A 20,189-nucleotide genomic window follows, 5' to 3' on the forward strand; every position below is an offset into this window, starting at 1 on the left:
ACTCTCTGCTCTTCTTCCTCCAAGATTACATCCTACCTTAAGGCTTTGCCATTTTTTTATTATGACTTCCAACATTCTGATTTAGCGCATCAACAATCTGGGACTACTAGATAAGAATTGCTGCTAGCTTAGGGATCTATTTCACCCGTTCTAACAAAGCCCTTTTAAACGGGCATCTTTCAATTTAAATGTTTGAGGCTGAACTCTATTATCCAGCCTGTTCTCAAAAAGAGCCATCACAACTGAACTCCACTATCCAGTTTGTTCTAAAAAAAAAAAAGACCATCACAGACCCTATTCATGTTCAAGAAACTCTTTGGTAATCCTGGGTCCAAGCACTCTGTCACATGGATCCTGATATACTTTGATTTTCCAAGTGTTTTTTCTTATTCCAATTGTATTTTTTTAATATATCATCTTATTTTTATTGGGTATGTGCAGTAACATTTTAGGGACTCAGAAAAAATTTCAGTTGTTCAAGTTTGTTTTTCCTGTTTCCTGTTCCCTCATTCTTGGGAGTTTTTTGTTTGACTTTTAGTCTCTGTCTTCCTTGTTGGAGGCTGTTCTCAAATTTCGGGTATACCTGTACTGTTCTCTTCACATTTTAGAATGAGGCACAAGGGAGGTGGTGACTTTTTACCTGGCTGACTTTTCTGTGGGTGATGAGGAAAGCAACCAGCTCTTTATTTGTAAGGTCTTTTCTTGGCGGCAGCTCAGTTTCTCCTGACAAGGATCCTTCAGTCTTCCTCCTGTAATATGTAAGCCCAGTTGCCAGTGTTCTGGGAACAATGTGGGATTGGAAGACCCATTGCCTTTGTGTGCTCCCAGTGCAACCTGACTATCACAGCACCTAACACCCATCTAATTACTTTATAATGTATGTTTTCACACTGTATCGTAAGCCCAGTGACACAAGTACCATGTCTATATCTTTCCCACATCCCAGGCACCCAGCACAATCTGTGGTACACAGTAGGCACTCAAAAATGTTTGTTGAATAAGTAGAAGGTAAGAGCTCGTTCTCAGGCGAACTGTCTCTGACAATGTTTAGAGGTTTTTTTAAATTAAAGGATCATTGATATACAATCTCAGAGTTTTGTTCAGGATGCAAGAACCCTTACAAGGATTAGAACCCCAACAAGAGCATGTGAGATTCTGCCTGAAGTTTGGATCAAGCCACTTGCATTCTCCCCAGCCCACATACAGCCTACATATAAGTGTCAGATTCTTTTTCTCTCAGAGCTAGTCTGCTTCTAGTGACGACAAAACACTGCAGATTAAATGAACAAAATGCAAGCCCTTGGATTATGGGTAATGGTGCTTGTTCTTGGTTCCTGTGTTTGCACACATTCTAATAACTAAACAGTAAGTACTTTTTTTGGTATCATTAATCTACAATTACATGAGGAACATTATGTTTACTAGACTCCACCCTTCAACAAGTACCCCCCACATACCCCATTAGTCACTGTGCATCAGCGTAGTAACATGCTGTAAAATCACTACTTGTCTTCTCCTGTGTTGCACAGCCCTCCCCGCGCCCCCCTCCATATTTATACATGCTAATTGTAAGGCTCCCTTTCTTCTCCACACCCCTCTCACCCTTCCCACCCACTCTCCCCAGTCCCTTTCCCTTTGGTAACTGTTAGTCCATTCTTGGGTTCTGTGATTCTGCTGCTGTTTTGTTCCTTCAGTTTTTTCTTTGTTCTTATATTCCACATATGAGTGAAATCATTTGGTAGATGTCTTTCTCCACCTGGCATATTTCACTGAGCATAATACCCTCTAGCTCCATCCATGTTGTTGCAAATGGTAGGATTTGTTTTCTTCTTATGACTGAATAATATTCCATTGTACATATGTAACACCTCTTCTTTATCCATTCATCTACTGATGGATACTTAGGTTGCTTCCATTTCTTGGCTATTGTAAATAGTGCTGTGACAAACATAGGGGTGCATCTGTCTTTTTTCAAACTGGGCTGCTGCATTCTTAGGGTAAACTCCTAGAAGTGGGATTCCTGGGTCAAATGGTATTTCTATTTTTAGTTTTCTGTGGAAACTCCATACTGCTTTACACAATGGTTGACCTAATTTACATTCCCACCAGCAGTGTAGGAGGGTTCCCCTTTCTCCACAACCTCGCCAACATTTGTTGTTGTTTGTCTTTTGGATGGTGGCGATCCTTACTGGTGTGAGGTGGTATCTCATTGTGGTTTTAATTTGCATTTCTCTGATGACTAGTGATGTGGAGCATCTTTTCATGTGTCTGTTGGCCATCTGAATTTCTTCTTTGGAGAAGTGTCTATTCAAGTCCTCTGCCCATTTTTTAATTGGATTGTTCTCTTTTTGTTTGTTGAGCTGCATGAGCTCTTTATATATTTTGGATGCCAACCCTTTATCAGATTCGTCATTTACAAATATATTATCCCATACTGTAGGGTGCCTTTTTGTTATATTGATGGTGTCATTTGCTGTACAGAAGCTTTTCAGCTTGATATAGTCCCACTTCTTCATTTTTTGCTTTTGCTTCCCTTGCCCGGGGAGATATGTTCATGAAGAAGTTGCTCATGTTTATGTCCAAGAGATTTCTGCCTATGTTTTTTTCTAAGAGCTTTATGGTTTCATGACTTACATTCAGGTCTTTGATCCATTTCGAATTAACTTTTGTGTATGGGGTTAGACAATGATCCAATTTCATTCTCTTACATGTAGCTGTCCAGTTTTGCTAACACCAGCTGTCGAAGAGGCTGTCATTTCCCCATTGTATGTCCATGGCTCCTTTATCATATATTAATTGACCATATATGTTTGGGTTAATGTCTGGAGACTATTCTGTTCCACTGGCCTGTAGGTCTGTTCTTGTGCCAGTACCAAATTGTCTTGATTACCATGGCTTTGTAGTAGAGCTTGAAGTTAGGGAGCGAGATCCCCCCCACTTTATTCTTCCTTCTCAGGATTGCTTTGGCTATTCGGGGTCTTTGGTGGTTTCACATGAATTTTTGAACTATTTATTCCAGTTTGTTGAAGAATGCTGTTGGTAATTTGATAGGAATTGCATTGAATCTGTATATTGCTTTGCGCAAGATGGCCATTTTGACGATATTAATTCTTCCTACCCAAGAGCATGGGATGAGTTTCCATTTGTTAGTGTTCTCTTTAATTTCCCTTAGGAGTGTCTTATAGTTTTCAAGGTATAGGTCTTTCACTTCCTTGATTAGGTTTACTCCTAGGTATTTTATTCTTTTAGATGCAATTGTGAATGGAATTGTTTTCCTGATTTCTCTTTCTATTAATTCATTGTGAGTGTATAGGAATGCAACAGAGTTCTGTGTATTAATTTTGTATCCTGCAACTTTGCTGAATTAAGATATTAGTTCTAGTAGTTTTGGAGTGGAGCCTTTAGGGTTTTTTATGTACAATATCATGTCATCTGCAAATAGTGGCAGTTTGACTTCTTACCAATCTGGATGCCTTGTATTTCTTTGTTTTGTCTAATTATCATGGCTAGGACCTGCAGTACTGTGTTGAATAACAGTGGGGAGAGTGGGGATCCCTGTCTTGTTCCTGATCTTAGAGGAAAGGGTTTCAGCTTCTCTCTGTTCAGTATGATGTTGGCTGTGGGTTTGTCATATATGGCCTTCATTATGTTGAGGTACTTGCCCTCTATACCCATTTTGTTGAGAGTTTATATGATGACTGGATGTTGAATTTTGTTGATGCTTTTTCAGCATCTATGGAGATGATCATGTGATTTTTGTATTTCTTTTTGTTTATGTGGTGGATGATGTTAATGGATTTTCGAATGTTGTACCATCCTTGCATCCCTGAGATGAATCCCACTTGGTCATGGTGTATGATCCTCTTGATGTATTTTTGAATTCGGTTTGCTAATATTTAGTTGAGTATTTTTGCATGTATATTCATCAGGGATATTGGTCTGTAGTTTTCTTTTTTGGTGGGGTCTTTGCCTGGTATTAGGGTGATGCTGGCTTCATAGAATGAGTCTGGAAGTATTCACTCCTCTTCTATTTTTTGGAAAACTTTAAGGAGAATGGGTAGTATGTCTTCTCTGTATGTCTGATAAAACTCTGCAGTAAATCCTTCTGGCCCGGGAGTTTTGTTCTTGGGTAGTTTTTTGATTACCGCTTCAATTTTGTTGCTGGTAATTGATCTATTTTGATTTTCTGTTTCTTCCTTGGTCAACCTTGGAAGGTTGTATTTTTCTAGGAAGTTGTCCATTTCTTCTAGATTTTCCAGCTTGTTAGCATATAGTTTTTTGTAGTATTCTCTAATAATTCTTTGTGTTTCTGTGGGGTCCATCATGATTTTTCCTTTCTCATTTGTGATTCTGTTGATGTGTGTAGATTCTCTTTTTCTCTTAATAAGTCTGGCTAAGGGCTTATCTATTTTGTTTATTTTCTCAAAGAACCAGCTCTTGGTTTCATAGATTTTTTTCTATTGTTTTTTTCTCCTCAATTTTATTTATTTCTACTCTGATCTTTATTATGTCCCTCCTTCTGCTGACTTTAGGCCTCATTTGTTCTTCTTTTTCCAGTTTCGATAATTGTGATGTTAGACTATTCATTTGGGATTGTTCTTCCTTCTTTAAATGTGCCTGGATTGCTGTATACTTTCCTCTTAAAATTGCTTTCACTCCGTCCCACAGAAGTTAGGGCTTTGTGTTGTTGTTGTCATTTGTCTCCATATATTGCTTGATCTCTGTTTTGATTTGGTCATTGATCCATTGATTATTTAGGAGCATGTTGTTAAGCCTCCATGTGTTTGTGAGCCTTTTTGCTTTCTTTGTACAGTTTATTTCTAGTTTTATACCTTTGTGGTCTGAGAAGTTGGTTGATAGAATTTCAATCTTTTTGAATTTACTGAGGCTCTTTTTGTGGCCTCGTATGTGGTCTATTCTGGAGAATGTTCCATGTGCACTTAAGAATAATGTGTATCCTGTTGCTTTTGGGTGTAGAGTTCTACAGATGTCTATTAGGTCCATCTGTTCTAGTCTGTTGTTCAGTGCCTCTGTGTCCTTACTTATTTTCTGTCTGGTGGATCTGTCCTTTGGAGTGAGTGGTGTGTTGAAGTCTTCTAAAATAAATGCATTGCATTATATTTCCTCCTTTAGTTCTGCTAGTATTTGTTACAAATACGTTGGTGCTCCTGTATTGAGTGCATATATATTTATAATGGTTATATCCTCTTGTTGGATTGACCCCTTTATTATTATGTAATGTCCTTCTTTATCTCTTGTTACTTTCTTTGTTTTGAAGTCTATTTTGTCTGATACTAGTACTACAAGACCTGATTTTCTCTCCCTGTTGTTTGCATGAAATATCTTTTTCCATCCCTTGCTTTTTAGTCTGTGCATGTCTTTGGGCTTGAGGTGAGTCTCCTGTAAGCAGCATATAGATGGGTCTTGCTTTTTAATCCATTCTATTACTCTGTGTCTTTTGATTGGTGCATTCAGTCCATTTACATTTAGGGTGATTATTGAGAGATACGTACTGAGTGCCATTGCAGGCTTTAGGTTCGTGGTTACCAGAGTTCAAGGTTAACTTCTTTACTATCTAACCATCTAACTTAACTCACTTATTGAGCTATTATAAACAAAGTCTGATGATTCTTTATTTCTCTCTCTTCTTATTCCTCCTCCTCCATTCTTTATATGTTAGGTGTTTTATTTTGTGCTCTTTTGTGTTTCCTTTGACTGCTTTTGTGGGTAGTTGATTCTATTTTTTGCCTTTAGTTAGTATTTTATTCTTCTGCTTTCTTTGCTGTGGTTTTATTTTCTCTGCTGACATCTATTTAGCCTTAGGAGTGCTTCCATCTAGAGCAGTCCCTCTAAAATACCCTGCAGAGGTGGTTTTGGGAGGCAAATTCCCTCAACTTTTGCTTGTCTGGGAATTGTTTAATCCCTCCTTCATATTTAAATGATAATCGTTCTGGATACAGTATTCTTGGTTCAAGGCCCTTCTGTTTCATTGCATGAAATATATCATGCCATTCTCTTCTGGCCTGTAAGGTTTCTGTTGAGAAGTCTGATGATAGCCTGATGGGTTTTCCTTTGTAGGTGACCTTTTTCCTCTCTCTGGCTGCCTTTAATACTCTGTCCTTGTCCTTGACCTTTACCATTTTAATTATTATGTGTCTTGATGTTGTCCTCCTTTGGTCCCTTGTGTTGGGAGTTCTATGTGCTTCTGGGGTTTGAGCAACTATTTCCTCCCCCAGTTTGGGGAAGTTTTCAGCAATTATTTCTTCAAATACATTTTCTATCCCTTTTTTCTCTCTCTTCTTCTTCTGGTACCCCTGTAATGCGAATATTGTTCTGTTTGGATTGGTCACAGAGTTCTCTTAATATTCTTTCATTCCTGGAAATCCTTTTATCTCTCTCTGCATCAGCTTCTCTGTGTTCCTGTTCTCTGATTTCTATTCCATTTACGGCCTCTGTCACCTTGTCCGTTCTGCTTTTAAGTCCTTCCAGAGATTGTTTTATTTCTGTATTCTCCCTCCTTAGCTCTTCCATATTTCTCTGTTAGTCCATCAGCATGGTTATGACCTTTATTTTGAATTCTTTTTCAGGAAGATTGGTTAAGTCTATCTCCCCAGGTTCCCTCTCAGGGGAGCATGTCTGTGTGATTCTGGTCTGGATCAAATTCTTCTGCCTTTTCATGGTGATAGAGTTAGTCGTGGGTAGTTGGTGCGTGTGTCAGCTGGGAGAATAAAGTTCCTTCCCACTTGCTCCTCGCCTTCCTCGCCTGGGATAATGGCGACCCCAAGTGGCTTGTGCTGGGCAGCTGCGCACAGACAAGAGTCTCTGATTCTTGCCCAGGTGGCTGTGGAGGAAGTTCTGCATGACCGCTGTGGTCGTGGCCGGTCTCAGGCTGCTTCTCTGCTATGGCAGGGCCACGCCAGAGGTTGAGCGGGTGGGAGATTGTTTATCACCATGAGGAGCCTCAGAGCTTCGCTGCCATCCAGGGGGTTAGGGCGCCCAGAGTTCCCCAGGATTCCCAAGTGCTGGGCTGAGTGTGCCAGGATGCTTCCATCCAGCTGTGCGTCTCCTGTCCCTTTAAGACTTTCAAAAAGCACTCGCTTTTCTTTTGTCCCAGGGGCGCCGGCTGTGGGAACCTGTTCACAGGTTTTACTGCTCTGTTTCCCTAGTATCCAGCACTCCACGCACTGTGTGTCTGCGCTCCCAGTGTGGATGACTCGGGCTGGTTATTTACCAGTCCTGGGCTCCCTCTCCCTCCCCACTTCAACTCCTCTCCTCCCACCAGGGAGCTGGATTAGGGGTGGCGCTTGGGTCCCACTGGTCCGCGGCTTGTATCTTACCCCCTTTGTGAGGCACTGGGTTCTCGCAGATGCAGATGTAGATGTAGCCTGGCTGTTGTCCTGAATCTTGTGGTCTCTCTTTTAAGAATAGTTGTATTTGTTGTATTTTCAAAAATATATATCTTTTTGGGAGGAGATTTCTGCTGCCCTACACATGCTGCCATCTTGGCTCTGCCCCCCTAAACAGTAAGTTCTTTTATTAAGTTGATATCATTCTTAAACATTAGCATATAACCTGCATAAACAACTCACCCTCTGAGGTTGGAATGGGCTTTATATTCTTCCTCATTAAGTTCCTTTTAGGTGGTAAAATCTGTTGCTAGCCCAGAAAGAAAGAAGTTGCTCTTGGGGAAGAAGACTTACCTAAGACACACTAACTGGCAGAGAGCATTTTGACAGGGGGCATGCCATGCTGGGAAGCACATGGAAAAGAGGCAGAGACAGAAAAGAGACAAACATGTTTATATGAGAGAGCCAGGAGAAAGCTATTTACAAGGAATGAAGAAGGGCTGGCTCCTTATGAGAAGGAGGAAGAGAGGAGAAAGTGAGGCCCTACAATGTTAGGCTGGGCACAGGCTATGCTGGTGTAATGAGACACAACTATGCCATGGCTTTACAGAAGACAAAACTTTATTTTCCTCTCCTGTAACTTTCCAAAAGTGAGCAGTCCAGGCAAGTAGGGTGGCTATGCTCTGTGAAGACTTTCAGGCCCAGAAACCTACTTATTTCTTTGCCTTTATTCCTTAGGGTGTTGTCTTTGACTTCATAGTCATGGCTAGGATATTCACCTTACCTTTGCAGGATGTACCTTAGAAAGCTCTACTTGGTAAGGAATGGAAAAAGTTCCTGAAGAGTCTAGGGCACATCAAAAAAACATCTTGAGATACTGAAGGAGGCTCACTTACTCAGTTTTGCAATCAGGAATGTTCCACACCCAAAGAAACAATAGTTAGGTAGTGTTTGCTTCTCCAAGAGAGGAAATGACCTATGATTGGCGAAGTTTTCCATTTTTGAAAACAGGTACTGAATATTTAATATTATCTCAACCTCAGTTTTTAAGCAATCTTCCATTTCCTAGAAGAGTCAGGAAAAGGGAAAAAATTATAATTCACTTATATTAATTTGCTATACTGCTGTGAATTACTATTTATCAGATTCCCTTACACTTTAGTAAAAATACAATTTCTAAATTTAATGAACCATATTCACAATCATAGCCCTATCTACAGAGTATTCTAATTTCTTTCTGAAGCAAAGCACAGATTCAAACATGGCCAATTATCTTTTAAAAATTGTTTTGCTCCCATCCCTATTTCAAAAAGACATACACACCCCTGTTTATCACTGCTCTATTCGCAATAGCCAAGAAACGGAAGCAACCTAAGTGTCCATCAGTAGATGAATGGATAAATAAGATGTGGTAGATATACACAATGGAATACTATTCAGCCCCAAAAAGAAAAGAAATCCTCCCATTTGCGACAATGAGGATGGACCCAGAGTGAAATAAGCCAGGTGGAGAAAGATACCAAATGATTCCACTCAATTGTGGAGTATAAAAACAAAGCAAAATGGAAGGAACAAAATAGCAGTAGACTCATAGACACCAAGAAGGGACTAGTGATTACCAAGGGAGGAGGGGTTGGAGAGGGTAGGGGGTGAAGGGGATTAAGGGGAACAATAATTTGCAATCACAATATAGGTTGGTCACAGAAACAGTAGTACAGCACAGAGAATACAGTTAATGGTTCTGTAGCTTCATACTACACTGACAGTGACTACACTAGAGGGGGTGAGGATTTAGTAATATGGGTAACTGTTGAACCACTGTGTTATATATTTAAATCAACATAAGATTGTATATCAATGATACTTTAATATTAAAAAATTGTTTTGCTTCCAACGAACATACTTCTTTTTTTACCCAGGGACATTTTTTGCAAAGAACCCTCTGAAAAACTTCTAGCACTTGGATTTGGTGGGAAACTGAGCAGTGATGGATGGCTTGCCTTCATGAGTGTATTTGAGAATCTTAAGCATTTAGTGTTTTTTTACTTTAGTACTGAGATTCTTACCTGAAGCAACATTAGTCAGAAATCTTGGCCATTTATCTAGTTTTTTTTTTTTTTCAAGAGCTAGGCTTGTTGGGTGGCAATTTAATGACGGTGTTAATATTGAAAGTGTTTTTAAACTAGTAACTGCTTAAAGAACACCCAAAGCCCATAAATGCTCTAGAGACTCCATTACTTTCAGCCTGGTGATTTAGAAATCTCTGCTCATATAGTCCAAGAGTCATGAAAGTATATGGCAACCCATTATACACCTAAAAAGTAACCTTCTCAACAGTTTGCTTAACTCGCCCCTTCTAAACTTTTTCTTCTTATACTAGTATCAGGATGTTAGTGGCACCATCATCTCCTTAGCTGCCCTCTTCCTTGGAAATATTTCTTATCATCCAGGGAGAAAGGAGAAGGAAAAGAGGATAATGCCAGGAAAATGAAGCCAAAGAGGAAGAAGTGGGAGGGAATTAAATTTGATATGTACAATAGTTCTGTGTCTCATCACTCCTACTAGGATTATCAGCTACTTGAAGGGGACTCTTGTTAATCCATGTGTTCCCCTTGGTCTCAAGAATAGCAAGTCACAAAAATTGATACTGTATGTACATTTACTAAGTACAGTGCCCGGCAAGTACAGATACCCAACAAGTATTGGCTGAATATGAGGTAATCAAATTACCAATAAATAACTACTGAATAAAGAAACAAGCCAAAATTATTTAAAATCAGAGAGAAAACTTCATGTATGTTCTTTATTCAAACTGTAATCCAAACTATTTGGAATGTAAAAAACATTTTCATATATAAGCAGCAGCAGACCAGATGCCCAAGAAAGATTAGCATTCTTTAGCCAAGCAAAAAATTGGTAGTTCATGAGCAGCTAAATCAGAGGCTTGAAATTCAGGTCCTCTCCAGTTGCTGGTACAAGTATGTGTTTCCAACTGTGACATGAGAGATTAAGAAAGAAAAAATGTACCCCATTCTTTTGTACCCTATAGAAACTAAGGGTACTCTGTCCTCATCTTTTCTCCAATACTCCCCAAAATAATCCTTCCCCACAAAGAAAGAAGTCTGAGAAAAATCTGTTTAACCTAAAACAGATTTAAGTTAAGGAAAATCTGAAATAAATAAAAACATAAATGGTGCTAGCCTGGGGCTCAGTTTCTATTCTCAGAGCACCTCAAACTTGGCCTGTATGTTGAGGTAGTCGCTGGAAAGAAATTCTGGGCATAATATTCTGTTTAATAAGTGGGCATATATTCTGTAGATATAGCCATACCATTTTAGAGCTCATAATTTACAGATCAACTAATTCATTCTGCACACTAACTTTACAGATGACTTGCCCATGGTTACAAACCTACTTACATAATGGCAGCATCATGACTGGAATCCAAGTTCAGTCCAGGGCATGTTCCATTACAATACAGTGATTTCTCAACACTCCATGGAGCTTGATCTTAACCATAAATCATGGGCCAAGTATTTAATTCAAACACTCTTCATCTATTTTCAAGTGACTCCATAGTAACATTTACTCATAAGGCTACTGCCAATAGGCCTATGCTGCCCAAGTTTCTTTTTTCATATACAGAAGCTGGCCAGAGCTTGGCAAATAAGACTTCTATATATAGTAACGCATGGACCAATGTCACCTGCAGCAATTGGCACTACTGAATTTCAGCACGAAGAGTCAATACTTCAGAACCCAAAGGAAACTTCTCAAATAGTGTAGGTGGGTATCAAAGCACCTTTGGTAGGACAACTGCATAGGTGTTGCCTCTGAATGGAAGGTTAAGGAAGTATGTATTTAACCTTATGCAGAACTATGTTCCATACCTAGACACTTAAAAAACCTGATGGGGATGGAGAAGATGCACAGGGCAACAGATATACATCTTAGTCATCACTCAGAGCATAGCAGTTCCTCTAATTTCACGCATGATTCGAATACACATTTCAATGAGGTCAATGAAGAAAATAATTAGTCTGTAATAGTGGGTCAATAATAGGTAGAGTAATAGTTGGAGAACATAGGACAAAGGACAAGGAACAGACTGCCTTACTACATTTTATGAAGTTTCATTTTCCTGAGCAGTCAAGATTGTGTGGGCTCTATTTCTTCAGCAAGTCAGATGGCTGAACAGGATTACAGATGTCAAAACAAAGACCCACTCCTCATCATGTAGAAGTAACTTGGTCACTTATCACAGGATGATTACAATTCTGCTTGACAGAGATGACTTCTTGGATGTTTGCTATTCCACTGTGAAGATTTGGAAGGGTTGCTCATATTTTAAAGAGGATGTGTTGATTGAAGAAAGTGTTGTAAATTCTACAAAAACAAAAATCTTCTCTAGACAGCTGGCTGATGGTTGGAAAAGTCATAAAAGTCCAGGAGTACTGAAATCCAGAAAAGGTGAATCCACTCTCAAAATCCTTCTTTAAAACTGTAATTATAAGACTCATGATAAAATTTTTTAAAAATCTAATAGATAATTTGTGACTGCTGCTTGTTATACTTTTTGTAAATAACTGGCCAGGTTGGAAAATTCCTAACATTTGCATTTGGAAAATAACCAAAAAGTAAAATGTTCTACATGATTCTCACATTTAGTCACAGCTAACAATTCACTATTTTTTCACAAAGCAAAAAAAATTAGAAACTGCCTATTGCAGATCTAACAATACTGTATTCTATACTCTAAGATCCATTGTTTTGTAAAATCATTCAATTTTACCAATTTCTCACCAAATTAATGTAAACTCAAATTGTACAATTTTGAAAAGATATCAAATTCCATATTATGAATGGAATTCCATGTATTTTGGTAATACATTTGATATATTTTAATAAAATGAAAATTTAAGTCAACCAATAGCAAAAAAGATAATTAAGAGATGACAAAAAAGATAAATTACATAATTATGTCAGTGTTTGATTAAATGTAAGAAAACTGGGATTCCTCCATTGCGTATCACCAAAGGATTTTGGTATTCATCTAACCAAAATACAATACTTTCAAAATGACAGACTATTTACAAATGTACTGAAATTTTTTAATGAGAGAAACTATTAAAAAACTTATAATTTAAAATTTGACTTCTGCTAAATTGTAAATGATGTTCTAAAATTTCTCATGAAAAGATTTTGCTTTTTCTTTTCAGGAGGACCTCAAAGAAAAATGCAGCAATTAAGTCTGGAAAAACTATAAAACACTTTTATTTTTTGAGTGGACATTTTTTTCTTTTCCTAAAATGTGTATCATTATTCAAGGAGCATGTTTATAAATCTCACTGAAGAAACTATTATATTTTTTATAATGTGACAGATCCACTCCACAAGTGGTTCTCTCATGATGTCATTATCACACTGCAGTCACCCACAAAACGAAAGACTGCAGAATTCAATTTAGAGAAACACGCTTCCTAAAGGAAGCCTATTTAAAGACTATAACATTTAGAAGGTTCTCACTGCCCCAAATACATTTTACAAAAATATAGTTTCATTGGTTTCATGTAATGTGAATAAGTCTATTATTCTCTAACATTTAGAGTAAATGATTGAACAGTCAATGCAAAGTTGGATCAGAAAATAAATTGGAAGTCAAGGAGTCAATATTCCTCATAAAAATTAATTAAATTACAGTACATCATGGTCTTGGCTGTCCAATTCTATTGTTAGTTCCATATCTACTTGGTATATTTGTCAAACCAGTTCTGAATCCTTGGGTTGCTCCAATTCCTGGAACTCCGAGTCCTTGATTAAGCATGCTGCTATAAGATGTGTGTCCATGATTAAGACCCAAACCATAAGGTCTTGTTTGTGTGTTTAGAAGAATAACAGGGCTCACATTTTTTCCAGGGGTGTTAAATGAAAATTCTGGAGGTGGATTACTAGGTTTAGCTGGAGTTGATGTGACAGGATTCAAATCATCAGTACCCTTTAAAGGAGGCATTGAGATTATGTGATGATCTGAGAAGTTCAGGACGTTGGCTGCAACAGGCCCAGACAGTAAGGCAGGCCTAACCCAATCATCCTTGAAAATTTGAACAGTCAGAGTAGACACTAGAGTGTATAGCCTGTTGGTCACATGAGCAAGAACCATTTGTTCATTTGCATCTCGTCGAATTCTTACATGCACTGATCCAGCCTAAAAGGGGCAAAATCATAAGAAAGAGGCTGCTTAGATTTACACTACTAAAAATTCCATTAGAAATGAACATTTTACTTATGATTTGGTTTTAACAGTACCTTGTATTTGCATTAGAACAAGAGAAAGCTTAATGTCTTGTTACCTCTTAAATATAACTTAGTAGTGATTATCAATGTAAAGAGTTAATGAAATAATTTATGACTCTTTAAATAAAATGTGACTTAAAAAAAATTTTTTTTTTAAAACAAGTCTGTGGAGGACAGGCATGTTATAACACAAGGCAGAATATAAATGAAGTATATGAAAAATGAAGTGCAACAATAGTTCAATAAAAAAAAAAAGAAACATGCAATAGAAGGCCAGACAAGGTTATGTATTAATTCAAATTCAGGAAGACTTCAAAAGATGACTTTTGATGGTAGAGTTGATGGTTAAATGAAATTTCAAAAGAAAGAGACAGGCATTCTAAACTGAGGGAATAGCAATTAAAATCATGGTATGTCTGGGCAAGAATAAGCAATATTACTAATATATAAAGAAATACAAATACTTCAGGGAGCAGAAAAAGAATGAAAGTGAGAGAAAAGAGAAGGAAAGAGGAAAGGAGGGAACAAACAAGAAAATACAGAAAGAAGGAAGGTAGGTAGGTAATAAGGTTAAATAGAGGCTAGCAGAGGGCTCTATAAATCATGATAAAGAGTTTTAACAGCAAAATAAAATAAGTAAAATAAGAAGAATGCAGAAAAATTATAGATATGGATGACTGGTAATTAGATAGGGAACAACTACCAACAGTCCAGGTTAGAAATGAAGACGGCTGAAATAGGACAAATACAGAGAGACCAGAGAGAGAGAGATGGATTCATGATATTCCATGGGTTAGACATGGATGGACTTGTACCAAACTGGACACAATAGATGAGGGAGATGGACTCATCAAAGATGAGCTTCAGGCTCCAGCCTAGCCTAGGAAACCTCCTAGGTTTCCAGCTGAGGATAGAGGACACCAGGTATTACAGTGATAGTTAGAAGTACGTTATTAATTTGAAAAGATGCTTACCATATGTTATGTTTTTAAAGTAGACAATAAAATAGCAAGTACAACAATGATCCTATTTTGACTAAAATACAAAGAAAAATATCAAGAATGACAGCACTTATCTCTAAGTAAAATTATTAAAGAATTTTTATTATTTTTGACTTAGTTATAAATTCTAATTTTTCTAACAATCAGGCATTATTTGTATAATAAAAACTTTAAAATACACAGTATATAAAAATTAAAATATCCTGGAGGAAGACAAGTACCAAATGATTTCACTTATTTGTGAGGGAACAACAAAGCAAAAACTGAAGGAATAAAACAGCAGCAGACTCACGGACCCCAAGAAGAGACTAGCAGTTACCAAAGGGAAAGGGGGTGGAGAGGGTGGGTGGGAAGGGAGGCAGAAGGGAATTAAGGGGCATTATAATTAGCAACATAATGTAGGGGGGCACAGGGAAGGCAGTACAGCACAGAGAAGACAAGTAGTGACTCTATAACATCTCACTATGCTGATGGACAGTAACTGTAATGGGGTATGTTAGGGGGTCTTGATAATAGGGGTGAATGTAGTAACCACAATATTGCTCATGTGCAACCTTCATAAGATTGTATATCAATGATAACTTAATAAAAAATAAAATAAAATAATTAATTAAAATACCAGCAGACATTCTATGTTGATTTCTAGATAAACTCAGATTTTCAAAAAAGAAAAAAAAATAACAAAGCATAAACTGCACAGAAATTAGCCAAATAGTTGGGTTACATGTCTAGAACTATGACTTGGGCAGTAATAAGACAGTTACTGGCAATTATAAGATAGAGAAATACCTATATTGCCTGAATCTGCCTTCTAATATATTACTTTAAGGTAAGACAACTTATACCTAGAAATGAAGTCATCTTAATTTCTCCCTTTTCTTTGCCACTACCATCTCACAGTTGTCACTATAAAAACTATAAAAGATACTGGGTCCTCTTTCAGTGTGATATGGAAATCAAAGTAATTAAAATAAGTGAAAATCATTTCTGAGTGTGAGCTTAAACACAGCCTCCTATAATTATGGTGTCTGCATTAATCTATGGCTTTTGTGACAAGTATTCTTGGCAGCTCAAGCTTGTTTTACTACCTTCTTAATTAGGCACTACAGAGGTGCTGCTGTTAGATGTCCAAGTTCTAAGTAACTGAGATGACTGCATTCTCTGTGTTTGTAAGCCACCCTGCTAAATAAATTATTAAGATCAGTACAGTTAAAAGATAATTAAAAGCAAACTACATTACTAGGGTGATATAAACTGGTACAGCCATTTCTGGAAATTGCGATGGCAATTTGCGTCAAAAAACATAAAAAATGTGAATACCCTTTGATTCACAGAAAATACTTCTAAAGAGTATCCATGTAAGTGTTCATCACAGCCCTATTTATGTAGGGAAAATGGGAACAACTTGTCCATTGGGGGATGATTAAATAAATTATGACACATTCACATAATGTAAAACTCTGTAGCCATTAAAAATTATTTTAGGATTCTTGGGAGATAGAGCAGTGACAGCATTTTTTTGAAAAACTTAAAATATCTCCATAAAAACAGAGAAAGTCAGCAAATCCAAAAGCCTGTGGACAGTATCTACAAAAAACTATATAACCCAGCACCCCTAGGAAGCCCCAAATACAAAATATAAGACCTGCAAGGTATCAGCATCTGTGGAGGACGAAGCAAAAGGGGACATGACTGACCTAAAACCCTCAAAACACCTAAATGGTACTTACTGGAAATCTAGGTCAGTGAATTTGAGAAGGCAGCTGGGAAACTGGGAGGGATTTTGTACATTTCAATAGTGGGTAAATACACTGGTCTGCATAAGAAGATATGAAGAGCTGGAGTATTTAAAGCCCTATGGGCTCTCAAAAGTAACCAAGCAAAGCTCCCTCTGTACAAAGCACCACATTAAGAAGAAACAACTGGGAACAGAATTCAAATTTAGCTGCACAGCAGAGACAAAGAAGGTTCAGATACAAATAGGAGAGAAACAGAGCCAAGAGAAAGTAAGAACTTTTACTCTACAAACTCACCAGAAGAGGGATCTTTAGAACCATGTATTTAGACACACTACCCTATATCATTCCTAATTTTAAAGTTCAGGAAAACTAATTTTACATAAAAAGGAGCAACAGAAAAGGACTGGATCCAAACTCCATATGAAGTTATTATAAGAAAAAAGAGAATACAAAACATATTATAAAAGATCACCAGATTTATAAAACTGATGAGAACTATAACCTACCTTTTCAAAAAAAGAAAAATATAAATTAGAAAACCTCAGAAATGAAAATAGCAATTAGAAATCATTAACAGTTTGAAAGGAAAAAAAAATCCCTCAATTTATCTCAATTAGGTTATCAAATCCATTTATATTTTACTCTATTGAACAGAAGTGGGAATCAAAAGGCTCTATAAAAGTTTTAAAGAAAATACTTTTATCTAGTTTTTAAAAATGTAAACTATGTTGCAAATTATAATGGAAATAATATGTAAGAAACATACCAATGAGCCAAAACCTAGGGTCCAAAAATGCTCATTTCGTACTTCTAAAACTCCATCCAAAGTAGATACCTTATCAAAAACAAAGAAATAAGGTTGTGTGTATTTGACATATCCAACAGTTCAGTCACATTATGGACTTGCTCTAAGCCTAGAAATACAAGGGTGAATCCTGTATGAAGACACTCATTAGCCAAGAGAAGTTTCAGACTACTTAAGATACCATTTGTTTGTTCAGTACTGAGCCAAGACCTTGTTTTCCCAGTTTCTTGTCTTCCCAATCCTTCTAGAATCAGGTCATTGCCCCCTCACCCACCCTAACCACCTTGTTCAATAGTGTATGGTTATTTTATCACTATGGCATATATTTACATCTAGCACTTGTGTTGTCAGATTTTTTTGTCTTCTATCATTTCTTTCTCTGGATTCCCTTTCAACAAATTTCTGCACAATACAGGGTTTTATCTGGATGTAGGCCAAAAGGAAATTCCAAGTCCAGATATACAGCATACAGCCCATTGGTACAGTGGCACAGGTTTCACTGGCTGAAACAAGTGGCCAGCTCTATTGGTAAAAGTAGCCTTTGTGATACTGACATCCAATACTTTAAAATACTGTCAACATTCAAATGATTCAATTGTCTTATTCCTTCATTAGTTAACAGGTGGAAATTTATACAATTCAAAAATTTAAAACTCACAGATCAAGATGTTAAGTGGTGAAACAATTGACATGTAAAAGTGATCTCTGACTTTATCAAAATCCAAGGTTTGAATACTGAATCCTAAAAATCACAGCAGTCACACAGCAAATAGGGGTCTTTAGACAATTACCTTCCACACTTATTTCAAGTGAATCTGGCATGCAAACTGAGCAATTGCTCAAATTTTTTTACTTTTGTCACTATATTGTCTCCTATTATGCTATTATAAAGAATACAAACTCCCCTAAAATAAAATTCTAGGGAAGATTGAATAGAAGTATTTTTCATAGCACTCTTTCCATTCTCTAATTACAAATTAAAATGATCTTATTTACTATTCCATCTTACCTCTCTGATAAGTTTGTCCAACTGACCAATAACATGGGGTGGTGTTGTCTGCAGAAAAAATAAAGTAAGAATAACCTAGAGAGATCAAAAGATTTTTGCAACAGTGGTCCTGAAACTTAAAGAATTGGCTTTTATACCAGCCTTTGCTTTGTTTGACATGTGCCCTAACATGATTTAAAGATGAGGGGTTTCAACTGGCCCCACTGATGCTTTTTATCTCACAAAGAAGTCGCTATCTTTAGAATCAAACAAGCCTTAAGAACCAACAAAAAATCTTTAAGCAAGTACCCTTTTGTATAGGGTACAGCAGTACACAACTGTTACTCTATTGTTATTCCTGCTTCTGGACATGGAGCTACTACCACACCTAAGTTTTAGAAAAGGCATTAGGATGAAGAGAGAAGGAAAAGCAGCGCTTACATACACACCCAGCCCCAGGAAACTATTCAATTCACATCTTCCTATTGTTTCACCAAGTACTAATTTGTCACTTTTAATTCTAAATTTAAAATTCAACAACAGAAAATAAGAAAATAATCAACCAGATTATATAATAAGCAAAGCACATTTATTAAGGGAAAATACATATCTAAAAAAAATTTTAAGTAACATTTTTTTCACTTGAAACATTATTAGAGGTAAAAAAATTTAGCTTTTTATTTTGTCTTATAATATAAATAGAAGAAGATCTGTGCCTAATTTATGGACCAGTAGAATTTCATCTTGTTCTTACTATACAAATTTCAGAGATTACATCTGACTTCAATCCTAACAAGGCCTCCAGCAGCTAGATATTTTACAATCTGGTAGGAGAGCACATACAATTTTGCAATCTGGTAGAAGAACCTGGCTAATAATAAGCACATGCACTGAAAGAAGTCCCTTACCTGGAGTAACACTTTGCCACTGTACACACTCATGGGATACATAGTGCCAAATGTCATCAGTGCAATGGCTACAGCAGAGGCAGTGTCTACAGCAAAATAATTACTAAAAGGAAAAAAAGCAATTCTAAATTTTAAGTGTATGTCGCACTGGACTTCTTACAAGTCAATCTTCCAAACACAAATTATCTAAAGACTGTTTATCACAACTGGCCACACTGACAACCTGAAAGAAAAAATTTTTTAAAGGAAAATTAAGTTTTTAGAATCCTTTCTTGTTAAAGTTTACTGGAAGATAACTAGTGATTGTTAGTGTGAAGACAGATGAAGAGGAAAAAAAAAAGTGAGCATTTCCTCACTATGCATTTCCAAACAATTTGTCAAGTAGACATATTTCATATATATCCATTTGTTATAACAAAGAAACCCTCAATTAGTAATTTCTGATACAAAGAGACTAATGGACTTCATCAGTGACTCTATCAAATTTCATGTAAACAATAGCTTTCTAATAATTACTACTAAAATTTTTCAAAATTCCTAAAAAATTTCACAAGGTCAGATTCTCCAAGAATTTGTTATAGCAACATTGTGATTGAAGTGCAGTATCTCCTCAGTAGTTCAGACTATTCTATTAAGAGCACAGACCAAAATGCCAATGGTTACAAGCTGATCATGCAAACTTTTTCCCACAGGCTGGAAATAGAAACATAAGTTAAAAGATAGTTCCTGCCTTTGAACAAAGTAGGAAATACACATGTGAAAAACATAATAAAGGTGTCACGGATGCACAAAGGAGTAAATGCCAATAGGCACAATTCAGAAAGGCTAAATAAAAAACAGATGACATTTGAGCTAAGCCTTCAAAGATAAGTAAGATGATGGGAGAAAGATATTGCAGTGAAAACGTGTCAAGAAGGGCATGAAAATCCTGGTGCAGCAGCAAAACAATAGTTGAGTATAGACAGATGGACAGCTAGTAAGGCTGGTAGGGGCTTTATCATGCTACAATTTTTAATTTTTTCAAATATGCAAAGGGGAGAACTTTGAAAGAGGAAAAATAATGTCCGGACTTGCAATTTTGAATTATCACATAAGTAGCAAAATAGTA

General features: G+C 36.9%; 1 protein-coding gene across 5 annotated transcripts in view; it reads right to left on the reverse strand.

Annotated features, from left to right (window-relative positions):
- Nucleotides 1–10,112: 10,112 nt before the first annotated feature.
- Nucleotides 10,113–20,189, reverse strand: part of SLC30A6 (solute carrier family 30 member 6) — a 31,595-nt gene continuing 21,518 nt past the window's right edge. For all 5 annotated transcript variants that reach the window (XM_036931574.2, XM_036931573.2, XM_036931577.2 and 2 more), the window contains exons 11-14: nucleotides 19,082–19,184; nucleotides 18,195–18,242; nucleotides 17,147–17,215; nucleotides 10,113–13,551 (exon numbers count right to left, since the gene is read on the reverse strand). In XM_036931574.2, coding sequence (XP_036787469.2) covers nucleotides 13,051–13,551; nucleotides 17,147–17,215; nucleotides 18,195–18,242; nucleotides 19,082–19,184 — 721 coding nt within the window. In that variant the 3' untranslated portion in view covers nucleotides 10,113–13,050. The remainder of the gene's footprint in view (nucleotides 13,552–17,146; nucleotides 17,216–18,194; nucleotides 18,243–19,081; nucleotides 19,185–20,189) is intronic.

This window comes from Manis pentadactyla, chromosome 2 (assembly GCF_030020395.1).
Source record: "Manis pentadactyla isolate mManPen7 chromosome 2, mManPen7.hap1, whole genome shotgun sequence".
NCBI lineage: Eukaryota > Metazoa > Chordata > Mammalia > Pholidota > Manidae > Manis > Manis pentadactyla.